Raw genomic sequence first — 18,038 nt, forward strand, 5'->3', positions numbered from 1 at the left:
GCCAAACAACTGTAGTCAGTCTTTGTACCAGGCTGCTGCACTGGTGAGTTGCTTCTCCATGATCCTCTGCTCGTCTCCAGAATCTCTGCTTTCCAGGACACATAGTGCAGGCTTCCTTGAAAATGGAAAACTCCTCTTGGAACAAATGAGGAGATTCGAGAATGCATTGCTGGAATGGAAAGTAACTGTGGGAAGAAATCTGCGTTTCTAAACCGTCAAATTTCTGTTCTCAAGCATGTGCCAAGTCAGTCACAGATTTCCTCCACTCCGCACCTTGAGAGCAGCTTGATATAATATTGTTGCTGTGTTACTGAGTCCTGGCACTCGAGTCACAGATGAGTCCCGTTTGCCTCGGCTGGGGCTGTACGCATCTCATCTCCTATCTTCTGCACTGAATTCTGACCGGACTCATGATGGACCAGTGGCAGCGAAAATGTGACAGGGCTGAGACGTTTAGCTGCTTGCATTAAAAAAAAAAACAGCCCCAAGAGGAGCTCTGGTTTTGCGTTTAAGTATGCTGTTTACGTCTCGTCCTCCACCTTTGCTCTATAGTCACGTCTGAACGCGCGGCTCCTCGCCATGGTTTCTGCCAGCTCTGCAGTTCTTTCCGAGGCATTCAGCGCTCTCCAATTGATTCCAGATGTGCTCTCCCCTTCCCGGCCTTTCTCCTTTCCTCCTCCTCCTGCGCTGGCAGTGGAGGCAGGGCTGCTTTTTCCCTGTGAGGTGCTGGAATTAGTACAGGCAGGCAGGAGGACTTTCCTGCTGGGCACTGAAATTGGGGGAATTGAAGGGGCCTGTGTAAGTGCTATATAAGTGAAGCTGCCTGGCGGAGCTTTGAGGTTTGTCCGTCCTCCAGGAGCCAAGTTAGCTCAGAGCAGCACCTCCGCACTGCTCGGTACCGCCTTCAGCTCATTCCCCTCACAGCGGGGGAGAGGGGGACAGGGAAGCCTGATGCCAAAAGTGATCTTCAAAATCCTTCCTAGAAGAGCGCTGCATATATAGAGAGATCTGTAAGAGTCTATTACAGATAGCTACGTCACATATTCAGGGCTTTGAAAAATTCCTGTGACTAAAGTAGATACAAATCTTTCTTAGGGGCTGAATGAGCTTCACGAGGATTTAAACATTAGGGAAAGCAGTTTGAATTCTTGAGGTTGCAGGAATAACTCTCCATGCTCACTGACAGGTGATAGTCCACTCACGGAGCAAGGACATGGGATGAAAAATTACTTATCAGTCCAGCTCAGGTACCTGATTGGGGTTGGAGAAGCAGATACTGGTTTTTAGAAATACGATGTCACCTGGAGAGCTGCTGTCTTCCTTGAAACAAAGTCATCTCAAGTGAGCAATCTGACTGCAGAATTAGTTGAGGTGACAGTAGCTGTGACGCTACCCTGACAGCCTGGTCAAGAGTTACCACGGCACTAGGTGGGATTTTCTTCCCTGTTACCTTTCCATGTTTTGCAGCCGTTCTTTTACTGAGCAGCACCAGGAACCACTAGTTAGTTGTCAGGAGTAGGGCAGAAAGCCAACACAGACAGGTCCTCTGTGCCTTCTTAGTTATGTACACGAGTGACCGGGTGCCCTGTTGGAACCATGAACCACTCCTGAAAGAGCAGTTGCCACACTCCTTTCCCACCACCGGCCTCTGGTTCCTGCTGCTTCCCTGTGTGAGGATCCGCAATCATGCAACTATGAGTGTGATCGTTTTGCTAATCTGCTGAAAAGCTAATCGTGGTTAGCTTGGATTAAACATACGTGACACATCTGCAGCACACTGCTTCTTAGCTATGATTCATTTGAATTCTGGTCCAAAAGAAGAAACTTAACCCTCTTCGCCCGACAGCAAAGTAATCTCGCTTGTGTGGGACATGCTTCTGCCACTCTGGGTGTCTGCTGGATTAACATATGACTAGATTTGTGATATTTTGAGACTTAATTTTCGTACTGATTTGTTGAAAACTAGTCATCTTATGGAAATCTTTTTTCCCAAGAACGTTTGACTATGAATGTGAAGTGGAAAATACTCACTTGGAATATTGCAGAGGTGGGAAGAACACAGCCAGCGTAGGTGCTAAAGGACCGTTGTGGAACAAAAAAATGAGCCTGAGCCGTTCTCTTACTTGCTGGCTTTGTGCTGAGGACATAACCATCCTGGTGACTTTTTCCTTTGTTCCAGACCCCCACCCCCTTCTCCCCAATAATTCTTGGAGGTAGTTTTATTCCTAATATGGAATGGAAACAGATGTTGAGACCTCGATGTCGTCTCTTGAAGCACAATTCTCTTTCTAATCAACCCCAGAGAGCGTGAATTGATTGAAAGCGTTTGGTGGGATGCCTTCGTGCCAGTAACATTTAACTGTTTTTTTTGGAAGGGGGAATAATGTAGATTTCAGGAGCAGAAAATCAGTGCTTTTTTAAAATCTGAAAGGTATGTTTCAGACTGGTAAGTAAATGTGGTTCTAGACCTTATTAATGTTGTGTAACTCTAAAGCTTTGTCTATATCCAACAGGAAGCCTCTTTGCAGGTTGCCCAGGGGCTTCTTAATTAAGCGTGTACGCATTCAGCACTGAGAGCCTGCATTTGTGTGTTGGGATAGAGCAAAAGTTGACCATTACTGGAAATAATGACAGCATGGGGATGAGTGAGTGCTTCCTGTGTATAAGAGTAAGATAAGTCTATAATTTTCTTTCATCCTTTCCTACAAAAGAGGGGCTTGAACTTCTCCATAAAGTTCTTAAATGCATTAAAAAAAAAAAAAAAAAAAGAAAAGGCCAGCTGTTTTATTTTACAGAACAGTTTTTGGTGGCCTGGAATGATAGAGTGTATATTGGAAGATAGCTTGTTCTTCCCTTGCTTTACATATCTAGGAGAAGGAAGGGCAAGATTATCTAATCTAGTGCAAGCTTGCACCAGGAAGTTGAGGAAAACATGCCTTTAAATGGTTAGCTAGGTGCAAGCTTGAGTGCAGGCATCTTTTTTTTTTTTTTTCTTTCTTTCTTTCCTGTTGGAAGATTAGTTTATTTAGGATTAAGTTAACCCAGTGCAAAAAGCATTTCCTCAAATGATTACATCCAACTTAAATTCAAAAAAAGAATGCATACATACAAACTTCCCTCTGTTTTAACACAGCTCGCATAAAACTCCACCAAACCTTTGCAAAACTACCGATAGATAGAGCACTTCTTTTGGGAGCATTCATGAGGAATTGCTCTTGTGCCTGTGATAGGAGTGTGGTAGGAGAGTCAAAATCCAGCATCCTTTTCTGTTAGCCCAATATATCATGCAGCGAATGAAGATCAAACTCCAGACGTGCAGATGAAATACAAAACCTCTTATTACTGTGATCTTCTTCAAGGTGCTTTTATAATCAACCCACATCAAGAAAAAGAGCGTTGATTTTTATCAGTCTGGGTCGCCAGACAGACAGACATGCCAGTCTCCCCCTCTGGAGTAACAGAACTGCCTTTGTAGTGTGGTCTGTGGGTGCCAGGTTAGGGTCACACACCCCTCTGAATCCAGGAAAAGGTTTGTACAAAGATGAAGAATATGAAGAGGTGGTTATATCCTTTGTATATCCTTTTCACCTCTAAACTTCTTTCCACAGGCTTTTCTCATTCAGAAACTAATTAGTAAAGAAGCAGCCATGATGTGGAAAGTGTTAGTGCTGCATTTTGGGTTAAAGAGTTTATATGATATTCGTGGGCACCTGCAGGGTTCATATGGCGAAGTCACTGGTTTGGCATGACTGGGGAGTTGAAAAGCCATCGCTCTATCATCCCATACATCACTTTGGCTTGTGTTTGAGTATCTTCACGACCCTAAAGAGCAAAAGTACAATTTTGAAAATCAAGGCTTAGCTCTTGTGGCACACAGAACCTACCAGTTTAGGTTGGGGTTTATCTCTGGTGTAATGCCCCAGCCTGTGGTTTTCTGGAAGGGATAATGCTCAAGTTTCTGGTAGGTCTTGCAGCGTCCCTCATGCTGCTTTGTAACCATTCCCATTTGTGAAGAAATTGCTTGCTGATACGTTTCTTATCAGCGGGCGAATTGTAGTGTTGCCTGGGGAGAGGGTTAATGCGTGCCGGAGACTGCGGCTCTGCTGCAGCCTGAGCTCAGTGGTGGTGCCCGTGGCCCTTCCCTCCCCATCTTCTCCACCCTCTCTCCTTTCTGGCTCCGGTTCTCCTCCAACTCCTTGCCAAGCCGTTTCAGCACTCTTAACTGGGCACAAAACTAACCTGAGAATAAAAAGCAAGACGTTTTTTTTCCTGGGATATGTGCTGAAATGGCTCAGGGGAGGGCAGACAGAGCGTGGTGGCTGGCAGGGGAGAGAGGGCAGGAGTGCACAGCTGGAGGTGGGACGGCGGCAGCTCCAGCCACAGTCCTTCTGGAGCCACGGCTGAGGGGGCTTCTGCCAGAGGAGCCCTGGGATGGGGGAGGCTGTGTTGGAAGGAGCTGGGAAGGGGAGCCTGCTACAGCAACCTTAATTTGTGTTCTGCTGTAAGGAGGAGGGGAAAAAAAACCCCAGCCTGTGTTCCTTATTATTATTATTATTATTTTCTTGCTCCTGGGCAGCAGTGCTGTGTGGTAGGCTCTTTTTCTCTTGTCTGTGTGCAGCTGGGGAGCAGTGCTTGGCTGCTTCTGCTGGAGCCGCATATCACGTTTGCCTGCCTGACAGGAGGCTGCGACCTGGGTTGGAGGAGGGATGATGAGTCCCCGCATCTCCCTCTCTCAGAAGGATCCCTTTTCTGCGGAGAGGTGAGGCGCGCGGCAGCTCCAGGTTGAACGGTGGAGCAAGGCTCCTCAGATCCGAGCTACAAATATTTTTGCTGTTTACAAAAGGGATTAGGTTAGCGCAGAGAGCAAACAGTCGTAGCCTGAAACACACTGGTCTTCTCAAACAGGTTAATTGCCTCTGCTGGCTGCAAGTCAGTTGTCTCAAGATTTCATAAAATGGGTTCAGTGAAGGCATACCTATTAGAAACCCCATTCCTCTAATAACCATATACTTACATCTATCCCAATGATTTGGGGGTTACCGGAGTTGAAAGGTATATTTAAGAGATTATTTGATGTTTACATGCTGTAGCATTTCACTGCACGTTTCTCTGATGCTTATGACTCGCAGTAGGGTTATGGACAGCCCAGACTATTTACCTCGTGGTAGTTTGCATGGAAATGTCTACACAGAAATTATACCAGTTTCGCTTTACCAGGATTATAATTTTTATTTGGTTGGTTTTGCTTTAATATTTATGCATATTATGGTGTACTGATACAGAAGGAATCTGGAGCTGCATTGCTATAAGGTTCCTTTCGTATCCCTGTAATTACACCCATTTCTCTAATGAGCAAAACAAAACCAGCCCTTCACAGAATAGACCGATCTTTGACAGTTTTATGGAAGGAGGAGGCCTTTGTGTGTGTTTCTGGTGTTTGCTCTTGGTGCTCCAGTGCCGTGATCTTGGATCACCACCTGCTGTCTGCTGGAAGAATTCATCCTACATCGCATTTGCTGAACCACGTTGCTCCTCATTGAAACGTTGTCCCCTGCTCCCACCCTTCCGCAAGGTACCCTGTGTGCAGTTACTTACCATTCCCCTGCTTAGCTTGGAGCTACAAAGTTTGTTAATTAAGTTAAAGCTGTGTAAACTCTTTGAAATGTGTCCCCATTAGGGATTTTTCACTGGTTTGGCTAATTTGTTTTTTAAACAAAACGTGGGATGGGTTTGTACTAAGCTGTGTAGGCAAACCCCTGACCTAAGGAAGATGGCCCCTGCAAGGACATGGCTGGACCTTTGTAGGGCTGAGAATAGGGGCCTGAAAGGGGAGCCCAGATGGCTATCCTGTATTCCTCCTGTGCCCTGAGGGCTTGGGTGCTGATGAATCAGATGTCAACATTCTGCAAGAGAGGAGCTGCTTTGGATTCCTACCTGATGTGGATGAATGATTTCTATGGGAGCAGAGCAACAGAATGAACAGAAAACATAGGAATTACTGGTTTTCTTTGAGTTTTCTTTGAACTGTAGGTTACCATATATTGTACTGAAGGGGTTTTTTTTTCCTTTTTTTTAAGGCCCGTGTGTTAATTACACTGAGTTCCATTTGCATTGAACAGCCTTTCCTATTTTGGTGAGCATGGGATGACAGCTAGCGTGGGTCAATGCACGGCAGCACAAACTCATGGAGGGAATTGGTTAACCTGGAACGGCCAAAACTACTCCTGAAGCCAAATGTCCCTCAACCTCCCCTGCTGGAGACTGCAAGCCATGCTGCATTGTGGCTGAGAGAAGTGTCTGTCTGCTCTTGAACATTAGTTAAGATTTATTTCATGCTATCACACAAGTTGAAAATGGCAGTAGTTTTTGTGGGGAGCTGCAGCTGGGCTTTCCTAGTCCTGTGGTGGTATCCTTGCATGTGTTTGGGGATGGTGACTACTCTTGGACATATCCATCTTGGTCTGTTGTTGCATTTGGGTCAATGCTGAAGAGAATTTCATGAGCCAAAACAGGCAGGACTGGCAATGCAGTGAGGTATGTTGTCAAGTTTGGATAGACAAAATACTTTCAGTTGAGACTCTCCTCCTACGTACATACCTTCACCAGGAAGTTTGGGGGGGTTCTCCATGTTCTTTGTACCACCTGAGAAGTGGGAAAATCAGCACCTCTGCAGAATTTTCCCTCGTGGATTGGAAGTAGGAAAAAATTTAGAGTCTATGTTTGAAGATTCCCCCCCCGCCCCGTGCTAGTTCTTGAAAATATGAAGTGTTGTGTAAATGTTGAAATTTGGTAGAATAACAGAAGAGGTAAAATCTCCTCCGGGTTTGGAGGGTATCAGTATTCCGTGAAATCTCATCGGGAGTCCTTTTCTGTAGACACTAGTGGAAAAAGAAGAAAAGCAATTCTAAAGCATCAAAGGAAATTAAAATTACCAAAAAAAAACCCCAAATCAGGCGGGATACACGCACATAATCATATCAAGCGAAAAATAACTTGAAATACAGATACTTGATGGGATAATGAAACCTGGACAAGCATAATGGTGATAGATCTACAGATAACCTGAGATGTTAAATTAAGGATACATTTGTAATAAAAGATAGGATTTCTGCATGTTAGTGCGATGTGGGGTGGGGAGGAAGTGACAGTGGTATTAAAAACATTTCATTTTGCACCAGAAATCCCTTATTTGAAAATCTTAGGAAGGTCACAGAGAAGTAATAAATAAAGTTACCAGGATATTTTGGGTTGCGTGGTGTGATTAAGCTCAAAATAAACATGTATTATCAAAACACCACAAGTGACAGAAGAGAGAGTGAGCATTTTTCGTCCTTCAAACATTTGTAGATAATTGAAGAAGAGGAAGAAAATATTTAAAAGGTTGAAATGTGTTTAAGCTGGAAGGAACAGTATTAACTGAGGGGTAAAAACACTGAAAATAAGATTATATAAGGTTTATGGGCTGGCATTTTAAGTAGTCTAAGAGTGAGATTAAACAAAACGCTGGAGTATGTCCTTTGGGGAGCAACCCTGCACCGTTGTGAGAGGACGGCAGAATAGGTTTTGTTTGTGGCTAATTAGCATTCTCTTCCTTCTGTCTGAGGTACTACGGGCTTGTAAGTCTAGCTTGTTCGAAGAAAATTGGAAATAGTTTCTGGTACTGCATCTTTCCTGGGATTACCCTACCAATTTTTGAAATTTAAAAAAAAAAAAAAAAATCGGTTTCATATGTAGCTCCTATTTTAAACACAAGAAAGGGGCAGGCAGCATGGGCTGTATGGAAGCACACAGACAATTAGATATAATATTGTATGCAAAAGAGCTTGAAAAAGAGGCAGGATGCGGACAGAGAGGAGCTGTTGTGACAGGAGATAAATACTCCGAGTAGGTGAGTGATGGGGTTGCTGATACCTGGTTTGCTGTGGGATGGCCATCGTTCAGCCTCTCATCCCTCCCGCCTGTAAAACTCACCCTGCAGATTTTGATGATGGTTTAGGTCGAGTCAGAAGCTCCTTGCTTTGAAGCTGAGAATGGCAAAGGAGTGAGCAGAAGTGGAGGGCTGGTGGAGCTGCCCTCTTTTTTTTTGGGGGGGGAACCCCTGTCCTGCTTTCAGAAAATGTGCTCGGTGTGTGAAAAACCTCCGCAGAGCTGCTAGCACGCCATGCGGGGCTGCAGCGGCTCGGGGGAGTGCGTGCAAGGAACTGAGCTCTGGCCATTGCTGGCACGCTTGCCTGATTTTCTCTTTCTCAGATAAGGCTGCGGAGTTTTGTGTTTCTGCAGGCAGCAAGGTTTTGCAGTGGCTGGACTTTAGTTAATGGAGCCGTGCATCGTTTGGCGCGGGCCAAGGCTGCAGCTCGGCTTTGCTAAGTGGTATTGAATGCCCTTCCCTCTCCTTCTCCCCAGCTGTGGGAGCGTGTGGCCACGTGGCACCCAGGGGAGGCAGACCAGATAGACTAATGTCAGAGCAAATTTGGGATTCAGCCAGTGTCTGAATGACCTGGTGCTGGCTGGAGGTGTGCTGCATTTATCATTGTTTCCTTCGCCCGGAAGGGAAAGCTGCAGGTAGGCTGATAAAGAGACTGAAAGGTTTGTCCAGCTTCACTGGAGGTCCATCAGCCCCTGCACGTTCTCTGCTGAAAGGCTGCTTGGTAATTCCTGCTCTGCCTTTCCTATCTGCAGGATAAGGTCTGCTTCTCTTTTACTCCATTGATTTAAGCGTGCTGGTGTCAGGATAGGCTCGAGCACCTCTGGGCTTTGTGGGGGAGGACCCAGGGCTGGAACAGCAGCCAAAATTTAAAATCAGGATTAGTCTGTTGACACACACATAAATCAAACAGCCCTCCTATCATAAATCTTTTCCGTGGATTTTTTTCTGCTGCGGCGGTGGAAGCAGTAGGAGCGGTGCAGGAGCCTGGGCTTCCCGAGGTTGGGTTTCAATGTCACGGCTGTTCTCCTTCGCCCCAGGTGGCTGAATGCAGCTCGCTGCTCCCCCCTCGGTGAGATCCCTGCGGTGACTGCAGGGCTGCATGCTTTCGTGTTTGCTTCGGGTGGTTTTCAGGCATGGTGGGGTAGGTTTTTTATTGTCTTTGGGGGATATCTTTTGCATGGTCAGCTGTCTGTCTCCAAGTCATCTGGTTGGTGTCAACTACATCTAAAGCAGTGCTAAAAGCTGCTAAAAAGTTCACTGTCCTAGAGTAGAGGTCTCTGTGGGATACCCTAAGCTTAGGGAGGAGTGGGTAATTAATACCTTCTGTGATGGTAGTGATGCTCAGGACTGGGGAGAGAGTGAGTATGCTCCAGGCTTGTGTTCTCAGCTTAGGTCCCACAGCTCTTTGGTGTCTTCTGCTCAGTCAGCACAAAGCAAATAGGATATTCCAGCGACTGGTACCTGAGCACCTGTGCTCTGTACTCAGTGCTGCCAGAGCAAAGGAGAGGGCTGCTGCACAGATAATTTTTAAAATGACTACTCCTTTTCTCTCCCTGTAACACAACAGAGAAGTGTGCTCTCAGCCACACAATGTGCTTGCTTGTGAGCAGAGCCGGCAGATATGGTACTTCTAGACATATTAAAGAACCCCGTTCTTCTGTGTTTCCTTCTCCGTTCCAATTGTTCAGTGCCTCTTCCCCCTCCTAAAATAATGTCTTACTCTGTGTAAAGTCTTGTGTGAGATTACAGGGGTATGCAATTTGCAAGCCCCATAATTTCTTTTCCATATGCCACCCGGTAACAAGAGAGTTGCCCCCCCAAAATTAAGAAAACAGTGTCACAGCTCAGAGGAGTGAGGCATTCTCTTTTTGACAGAGAAGATAATAGAAGACTGTGCGATGTTATGGTGGCAGTGGGTGGGATATTCACATAAACGTGTGCATGTGTATATATAATTTCTCAGGCTGATGTTTTGATCCATCTTCTGTAGTATAAAGCTGTTGTCTCGTTTCCCCTTTCTTCAGGGTAACCAGGAGCCAGCAGCAACTCCTGATGCAATGGTGCAGCCATTCACCACAATCCCATTTCCGCCACCCCCACAGAACGGGATTCCCACAGAGTATGGGGTGCCACACACTCAGGACTATGCAGGCCAGACCAGCGAGCACAATCTGACGCTCTACGGAAGCACGCAGCCGCATGGAGAGCAGAGCACGAACACGGCCAGCACGCAGAACGGATCTCTTGCAGTAAGTGCAGAAGGGTGCAGAACCAGGAGAGCGGCACAGTGCTTTGGGAAAAAGCAGCCGTTGATTAGATTGCTGACTGTTTAAGTACGCAGCAAATCAGCGGTGCACCTGAAAAGGAGAGGATTATAAACAAAACATGGCTTCTGACCTTCCATTACTAGGTTCCTGCTGCTCCCCTTGTGCATGTTCCCCTCGTAAATAAGTGTCTGCAGAGAGCAGTAGTACTTGGGATCGTGGTGCATTGTCTGAAGACAGTCATTTACAAAAGTGTTAATTACCTTGTGTTAATTGGCGAGTAGTTCAAATGAATGTGGTGGAGGGAAATTCTGGGAGGTTGACGGTACAAAGGATTAGGGTGAACACATGCATTGTAGGTGTAATCCCAATGTGGTTTTGTTTTCAGGAGGCTATCAGAGTAGAAAAATCCTTTTCTTTGGCTGTCTGAAGGTGGCAGGGAGCTCTAGAGGGCAAAGATAGGAGAGGACCTCTCAGCTACTGGACATCCATTTGCCAAACAAAGATTTTTACCGTCTTATATTTTTTTGATGTTTTTCTTCCTGTGGCCTGGAACTGGCACTGGGCAACATGCTGGCAGATTATCCCAGGAAAAGCTTTATCCACCCTTTAAGCCACTTGTTAAGACTTAACTTCCTAATAAAGAGCCTTATGGTGAGAGCCTTTGGTGCTCAGGGGCGGATTTAATCTGTTAATGCTTTCAGTTTTACTTGTAGTTGGGTGTTTGGCTCGTAGAGATTATTTTTCCCCCTGCAAGTATTGAGTGAATTCGGTGCCAACGATTGGAAGAACTGATAGTGCCAGCTCAAGTGTGCATGGTTCCTGGCATGCACCTCTGCTCCTTCTGCAGTGGGCAGTGGCTGCAAAGTTGACACTGCTGGCTATGACTTAGATAAGGTATCTTTTAGTTCATCCTGGGAATGCCGTGACTTCAGCATCTTGAAGAGTACAAACCCTGTAAAACACATTGATAGTGCGTAAAAGGAACTTCAGGTGCCTTTCTCAGCAAACACAAATGTGGATGAGAAAAGTTCAGGTTGGAAATAAAACTTTTACTGGTGCATTGAGCAGAAATGCAAGTCATCATTTTAGTACCAGATTGTCCGATGTCCTTCCAGCCCGTAGGATCTGGCTGCTCATCTCCAGCAAACAGCTATCTCGAGCACTGCCAGTTGGATGGGAAAGCTGGAAATGTGAAATAGAACAGGGCAGTGGCTTTCCCCATGAATTTTTGCTGTTCCCATCCTTGCCCAGAGCTTAAGAGCGTTTCTTTTTAATGGAAATGATGTGAGCCTTGACCTTGGACGTAAGCTCTTGCCAACCCTCCTGCTCCTCTTCCATATTAGGAGCCATCTCCACGGCACTGCAGGGCTGAGCTCTGTGTTTCATCAACTAATGCCGGCTCCGGGGAGCCCGCAGCGCGCGGGGAGGCTGGCTAGCCTGCGAGGAGGGACTGGGTGCCCATCTGTGCGGGAGGGAGCGTTGCTGGGAGACTGCTGGGAGGCAGCAGTGTTGCCAGGAGGCTGCGGAGGGAGCCTGACTGGCAGGGGTTATCCGAGAAACAGGCTGAATAACACGTAACGCTTGTACTGGCTGTTGGAAACAGGTGGACACGTCTGGTCTGACCATTTGATGTGGTTAAAGATGTGCGAGCTGAGCGTGCAGAGTCGGGCTCGCAGACCGTATCTAGCTGGGAAAGGGTAAGGGTGCAGACGAGCACATTGCTTCTGCTGCTATGGCTGGGACTGATCAAACCCAGAGGATCCCAGATGGTGGCACATGAAGAAATCCAGGGGGGAGGGGGAAGGCGCCTCAGCCAAGGGCCTTCCACATGCCAGACGTTCACATGCACGGAGTCCTGGATCTTCTGTGTCCCTTTATCTTTCTGTCTAGGACTCCTTCTGTATAAAGTTATTTTCATTCTGTGGGGTGCCTTTGGGATGTAATTGCTTGTAAGTTTTCTCCTTCTCAGTGTGCTGATTAATGATGTAGGAACTACGGGAAGGAAGAAGGCTCAGTAGTTACTCAGGCTAAAGCATGCTATTAAAATACATCAGAACAGGTTGGTTATTTCGCTTTGAACCTCTTCAGCTAACATCAAGCATCTTGTCCATCACATATACTGCTTATTACTTGTTTGACATACGTGTTCAATCCATGTGGACTGGGCTGCTGTGCTTTAAGGCACTTTTTCCTTTCACCATTTTGTTGTCTTGCTGAAACAAAAGTCGTTGCGGGTGATATATGATCCTTCCCTCCCATTATTGCGACTGACAAGCGCAGCTGCTGTCGTGTGTGAAGGCGATACCCCAGACCGAACAGCTGGCAGATTTTTTAACTGCGTACTTGGAGCCTGTGCTCCCATGGGATGATCCAGAAATTCCTTCAGCCAGACAGATAAGGTCTCTCCTTGTTTTTAAGAACAAGGCCTGTGCTTGATCCAGTTGGCAGGACAGAGCAAGACAGCGGAAGGTGTGATCAGATGGCAGGGATTTCCTGCTTTTCAGGCTGACAGCCTTTAGGATAATTGCAAAAGTAACAGAGAATATGGGATGGCTTAAAGGTCCCTCCTGAAAAGGGGAGTTTTATCTGTTTGGTAAGATGTTATGCAGCAACGTAATGGTGTCTATAACGGGGTCCCTAACACACTGGGTGGGAGCACCTTTTCACAGAAACTTGGCAGATTCTGGTGGGCAAGTCAGATCGAGCGATTTGAGGTTACCAGGGCTGACTTAATAGACAATGATCTGGAAGCATGAGTTCAAACATCTGCAGTAAACTTAAGTAAAATAAACTTTTGAGAGTCAAAGTCCATGCCTTCCTATGCAGTCTAAAAGCCCCGAGCAAAGGGGCACGACCAGTTGGTGTCATCAGCTAAGGATGAGCTTGGTTCTGGAGGTCTGAGTGTGGTGGAAAGCATTTAAAGCTCTCGGAGCAAGGGCATGGAAAAGAAATTGGCACAATAGGTGGTGTAATACAAACAGCTTAGTATTTTGGAATCTTTTTTTATTTTAGGATCAAGCCTCATCTGTGGGGCTTTGTTCTTTGCCTGGCATGTGGGTCTCCTGGTCTTCATCTCCGAGCATCTGTCCTTTCCCTTGATACTGTCCCAAAGCACAGCTGAAAGACCTGAATTAAAAATAGGCTGAGGTACCAGACCATATTTGGCCTACTCGGTCTGCCTGTTGCAGCCTGTCTCTTACACCGTTGACGCTCTGCGTTTCACTTCTTATGGTGCTGGGTCGCCTGGTTTTTTCCCCCCTTCCCCCTTCTTGATTTACATTAGTGCGCTTATCCCTAATGGAGACACCTGGCACAGATAGCTGCAAGTGGAGATGCTAATTAGGCTGCAGTACTTGTGGCAGCTGAGCTGATCTAAAGATTCACTGCTGTCAGAAAGGAGAGATCTGGCTCCAAGCGCGAACTCCCACTCCTGTGTACTGGCTCTGGCATTCCTTACGTGAGCCGCTTTAATTCACTGACCTGGCAGAAAGCTGTCCAATTCTTTTGCTGGGTTAATGAATTAGAGCAGCTCTTGGAGGGAACCAGCAAATGCTGTTGTTGCAAGGTAAGTGTATGGAGTGCATGGCCAGAAGCCGAGAGCAGTTGTCAGCTCGCTGCATCTCCTGCTACTCTACCCGCAGAGGGAAGATTAATCATCCGCTGAACTGAAAAAGCTTGCTTGATAGTAAATGCAATACACTTAATACTGTGAGCTGATTATTCAACTCATTTCTCTTGTTAATGTCAGAGGGAAGAATTTGTATGTCTGTATAAATTACGGAATGCAGCTGGAAGTACAGAAGTAGAGGAATAAGTTTATGCGAATTACTTCGCGTGAAGATGGCAGGTGCTGTTGCCTTGGTGTTATGTTGTCACAAACCAATATAAAGCATTATTTAATTACAGAGCATTGTGCCTCTCGGCTTCTTGTTGTGCCATACTGAAACGTATTTAACTCACCTGCTGTACCATAAAGGGATATTGACTTTCTGATTTCTTAAAGGAGATGCATCTGTGGTGGGGCACCCCTATGTATCATGTTCAGAAGCAAGACAGGAAAGCTTGGCTGTGCCCCATACATCGACCAAGGGTTTGGAAAGAAGGGAACCAACAACACCAAGGGTTCCTTAACTGACTTGGTAACACATGGATGATGTTATAATGATGACTTTCCCTTGGGTTTTTCTTGCCTAGTCTGAGATTGCAGAATTTTCCTCTGTAATTACTTTTCATCACTTTAGTAATTAAAGCAATTGCTCATGTGAGGTATTTCAGGTGAAGAATATGTTTAATGAATATCCTCACTTATCTTTTGATATTGCTGAGCAGGTAGACACGAGGAAGAACTAGCTTCAAATAAGCAGCTAGCTGCTGATTGTTTGGCCACCTCGGCTTGGAAATTGCTGTCTTGAGGTAGCAAACTCTGACACTTAACATCAGGAATTTGCTTTGATTATGAGGCGTATTATTTTATTATTTTGAGTATGAGGCAGATTATTGTCAGTACTTGCAGACTTGTGTCTAGTGAGGCAGATTTAAAATTATTTTGAAAGAGAAATAGGAAATAAATCAGCAAATATCATTATGTTAGAGTATACAGCTGTGGTACTTCTGCCTATCTCTCAAAGGTTATAGCAGATCTAGAAGTAGTACAGGGAAGGATAATAGTGATGATGAGAGGGATGTAGCAGGTTCTTTATGAGAAGCAATGAAATCTTCACTTATGAAAAGAACTGACAGGAATGAAGGCATATGACGAGCACATAGAATTTTGAATGGTATAGGAAATAAAATAGGGAACTTCCCCATTCACTTACTAGGATGCATGCAGGAAATAATCAGGTGGTACTTACTGAAAAAAACAGTTTTTTTTTTTCTTGTTTTTTCCATATGATGAAGAATTTAGCTGTGAAACTCTTGTCCATGGGATTCTTTGGAAGTTGAGAGTATAAACAGGCTCAAAATAACTCATTAAACCATTTCATGGGTGATAAATTCACAGCCAGTGACCGGCTGCAAAGACATGAACTGGCTCAGTTTGCTGGAAGCTGGGAGACTCTGCTGGAGAGTCATCACCGAATGTTTGTCCTGTTCTTATGTTCTTCCACAGATGCTCTATTTGGCCACTGTCAGAAAGAGGATAGTGGGCTGGATGGATGTTGGTCTGTCAGTGTGTGGCTGCTGTTCTGTCACCATCAGTGGAGTGGTCTAGGGGTGACCACTAGCTCAGGAGGTCTTGCTACCTCCTTCACCTTGTCAGGGCATCCCTGTTTTGTGAGGAATGGGCTGGAATTGTTCACGAAGGGTTTGGCATTGTGACCAGCAGAGGAGGCTTTTCAGGGGGCTTCTTTTCACCACTTCATTAAATGAAAAACTAAAAAGAAAAAACCACCACAGAATCCTAGGGAAAAAATCCTGCTCAGAGAAACAAAGTAATTTTAAACATTACTACATGGAAAATGTTACCTGGAAAATGTTACCTGACACATCAGAGATGTCTTCGTTGTGCAGGATAGGTAGCAAAGCTTCCTACGTACTTTCCTATGTTGGGTTTGTGTTCTGACTTCAGGTGGGGTATATCTTTCTTTAATGAGGAAAGTGAACAAAATGACGTAAGCTTCAGTGTGTCTGAAAACAGGTAACTAGCAATCAGAAAAAATACACCCTGAGCTAATGGGACTATAATGAAAATAGTTCAAAGCCTAGCAGAAGTTACTTTGTATGTCCTTAGTGATGGTTTTTTTGTTGTTTTGGGTCTGGTTTTTGGCATGGAAAGTACTTGGGCACGCTGTTAGTTGTGCCTGTAGTGTAGCCCAGGGTTTTTTTTTTCCAATATAACACTGCTCGCATCTCTAAAAAATCAAGTTCATGGATATAATTTTAGAATTACATTTATTGCTGTTGAAAGGTGATTATTAGCCCTGCAGTCTTCTGTCTGCTAAACAAGTGTAGTCTAATCAGCAGAAGTTCCCATGCCCTTTGCTCTTGGATGTGTAGGACCTCAGTCCTACTCTGGTAGAGGGTGGTGGGGCAGGAGGGGGATTTTGTGTCCAGTGTTTAATTCTTCACTCATTTTTCCACCAAACCTGCTCAGTGGATATCTATTCCTTGGTGGGTGACTGGTTGTTTTGATGCAGATTCTTCATGAGAAGTTGCAGAGATCTTCCCACGTTGTCTGCCCTCTCTTTTGCAGTGGGAAGATTGCCTTCTGCCAGTCATAGCGTTCAGTCCTTGTCTCCACGCAGTTCCTCAAGCTCTTGATCCAAACAAGTGGAGTGAGCACAGTCTGTCTCCCAGATTTTGTAAGCCACCCAAGTCCCCTTTTAAATATAGTTATTAGTTACAGTTTGTATTTTGTAAATATTTTCTTTGCAGTGATTTATGGCTCTTAACCTCCTCATTATGATTCACAACATTTTGGACCGCCTGCTTCCTGAGGGAGAGGACAGGGGCTTGTTTTTTGCTTTTCTATAACTTAGACCTGAAGCGGTTCCAGTTCTAGAAGCAAGTGGGAGATGAAAACAGAATGTGCTGGGTATTAATAGTCTGTGTGATGACCTGTCGCATTGGTGTTTGCCTGGCTGGTCAGGGAGGTAGCCCTCTGCCTGGCCATGCAGATGGAGATCTGCTCGGAGCTCAGGTTGCGCTGGGGCCCCTGCCTCCCTCCCGCTGAGGAGAAATCCTCAGCCATTGCTTGTTCACCAGCTGCTTTAGGAGAGAAGAGTCCAGTCAAGACATGGGAAGATGGTTGGAGAGCTGCCCCAAAGCTTTCAGAACACCCTCATGTTGCTGGGTGTCCTTCTCCCTTTTACATGCATACGTGCACGTGTATACATACGTGCTTCTCTTTGCAGCTCCCTCTTCTTGCTTAGGGTTTCTTTACTGCTAGCGGGTGTAACAGAGGAGCTGGCATGGGGGCACGGGCAGCAAGTAGTTAAAAGTGAAGCACACATTGTACGTGTCCTGAACTCTGATGCATTTCTCAGTGACCTTGAGCAGAACTCAAAGCTTGCGTGTGCAGGCGTGAACAACATTATCACCTCTAAGTATATGTTAGGCAGACTATGCTGAGGAGGGAAGGTGGATCCAATACTGTTTTCGAATGCAGGATCTGTGCCGCAGCGTGTCTCTGTGTTGCCTGATGACAGGCGTTGAGACCTAGGGAACATGTATTCGCTCCCTTCTGAGCTGAATCGCTGTCTGCAGTGAAGAGAGAGGGACAGTTCTTTGCTGTGAAGTGTTGATGTGAGGCCAGAAGGAAGGAGCTGAAACTCAGTGTGGGGAAGGAGTAAGGGTGGGGAGTGGGCACTCGGTGAAATGCGGGCTTTTATCATCTGGCTTGGTGAGGGTAGTGCTGTTGCCAGTCTCCATTATGTGCTGCCTGAGAACAGGCTCCAGGCCCTTCCTTTCATCTCCTTCCTAATGAATTAAGACAAGGAATAACTATAAAAGGAAAAAAAAAAAAAAAAAAAAAAAAAAAAACAACACAAAAAACCCAAGATCTGAGGAGACTATTTCTTTCGTTTGTGTTCTAGCTGAATGTGTGGCAGTAGACAAATGTATTGAGCTAATGTTATAGCGTCTGAAAGTTCAAATCTTACCTTAGGGCCGTGGACAATAGAAATGAGAGAACTACAGCATCCAGAGAAAGTATTTAATGTTAAGCTATTGCTGAAAAATCAGGGTATGTAAAAGCTTGAGAAGCATTTGGGGACTCTTAGTGTCAAAAAGGTAAGAGTGGACTGAGATCCCTTGTTCTTTCCATTATTGTTTATCCTCTTTGAAGCCTTTGTCTTACTGTACACTTCACACGTGCTGCAAAATAACTCCTGTGTGGCGGCAGC

General features: G+C 45.5%; 1 protein-coding gene across 3 annotated transcripts in view; it reads left to right on the top strand.

Annotated features, from left to right (window-relative positions):
• RBFOX2 (RNA binding protein, fox-1 homolog (C. elegans) 2) overlaps nt 1-18,038 on the top strand; it is a 110,073-nt gene that overhangs the window by 43,947 nt on the left and 48,088 nt on the right. For 2 of the 3 annotated variants that reach the window (XM_009881871.1, XM_009881870.1), the window contains exon 2: nt 9,952-10,176. In XM_009881871.1, coding sequence (XP_009880173.1) covers nt 9,952-10,176 — 225 coding nt within the window. Of the gene's footprint in view, nt 1-9,951; nt 10,177-18,038 lie in introns of those variants that run through there. The other variant, XM_009881872.1, reaches the window with a different exon arrangement.

This window comes from Charadrius vociferus, unplaced genomic scaffold (genome assembly GCF_000708025.1).
Source record: "Charadrius vociferus isolate BGI_N301 unplaced genomic scaffold, ASM70802v2 scaffold413, whole genome shotgun sequence".
Taxonomy (NCBI): Eukaryota; Metazoa; Chordata; class Aves; order Charadriiformes; family Charadriidae; genus Charadrius; species Charadrius vociferus.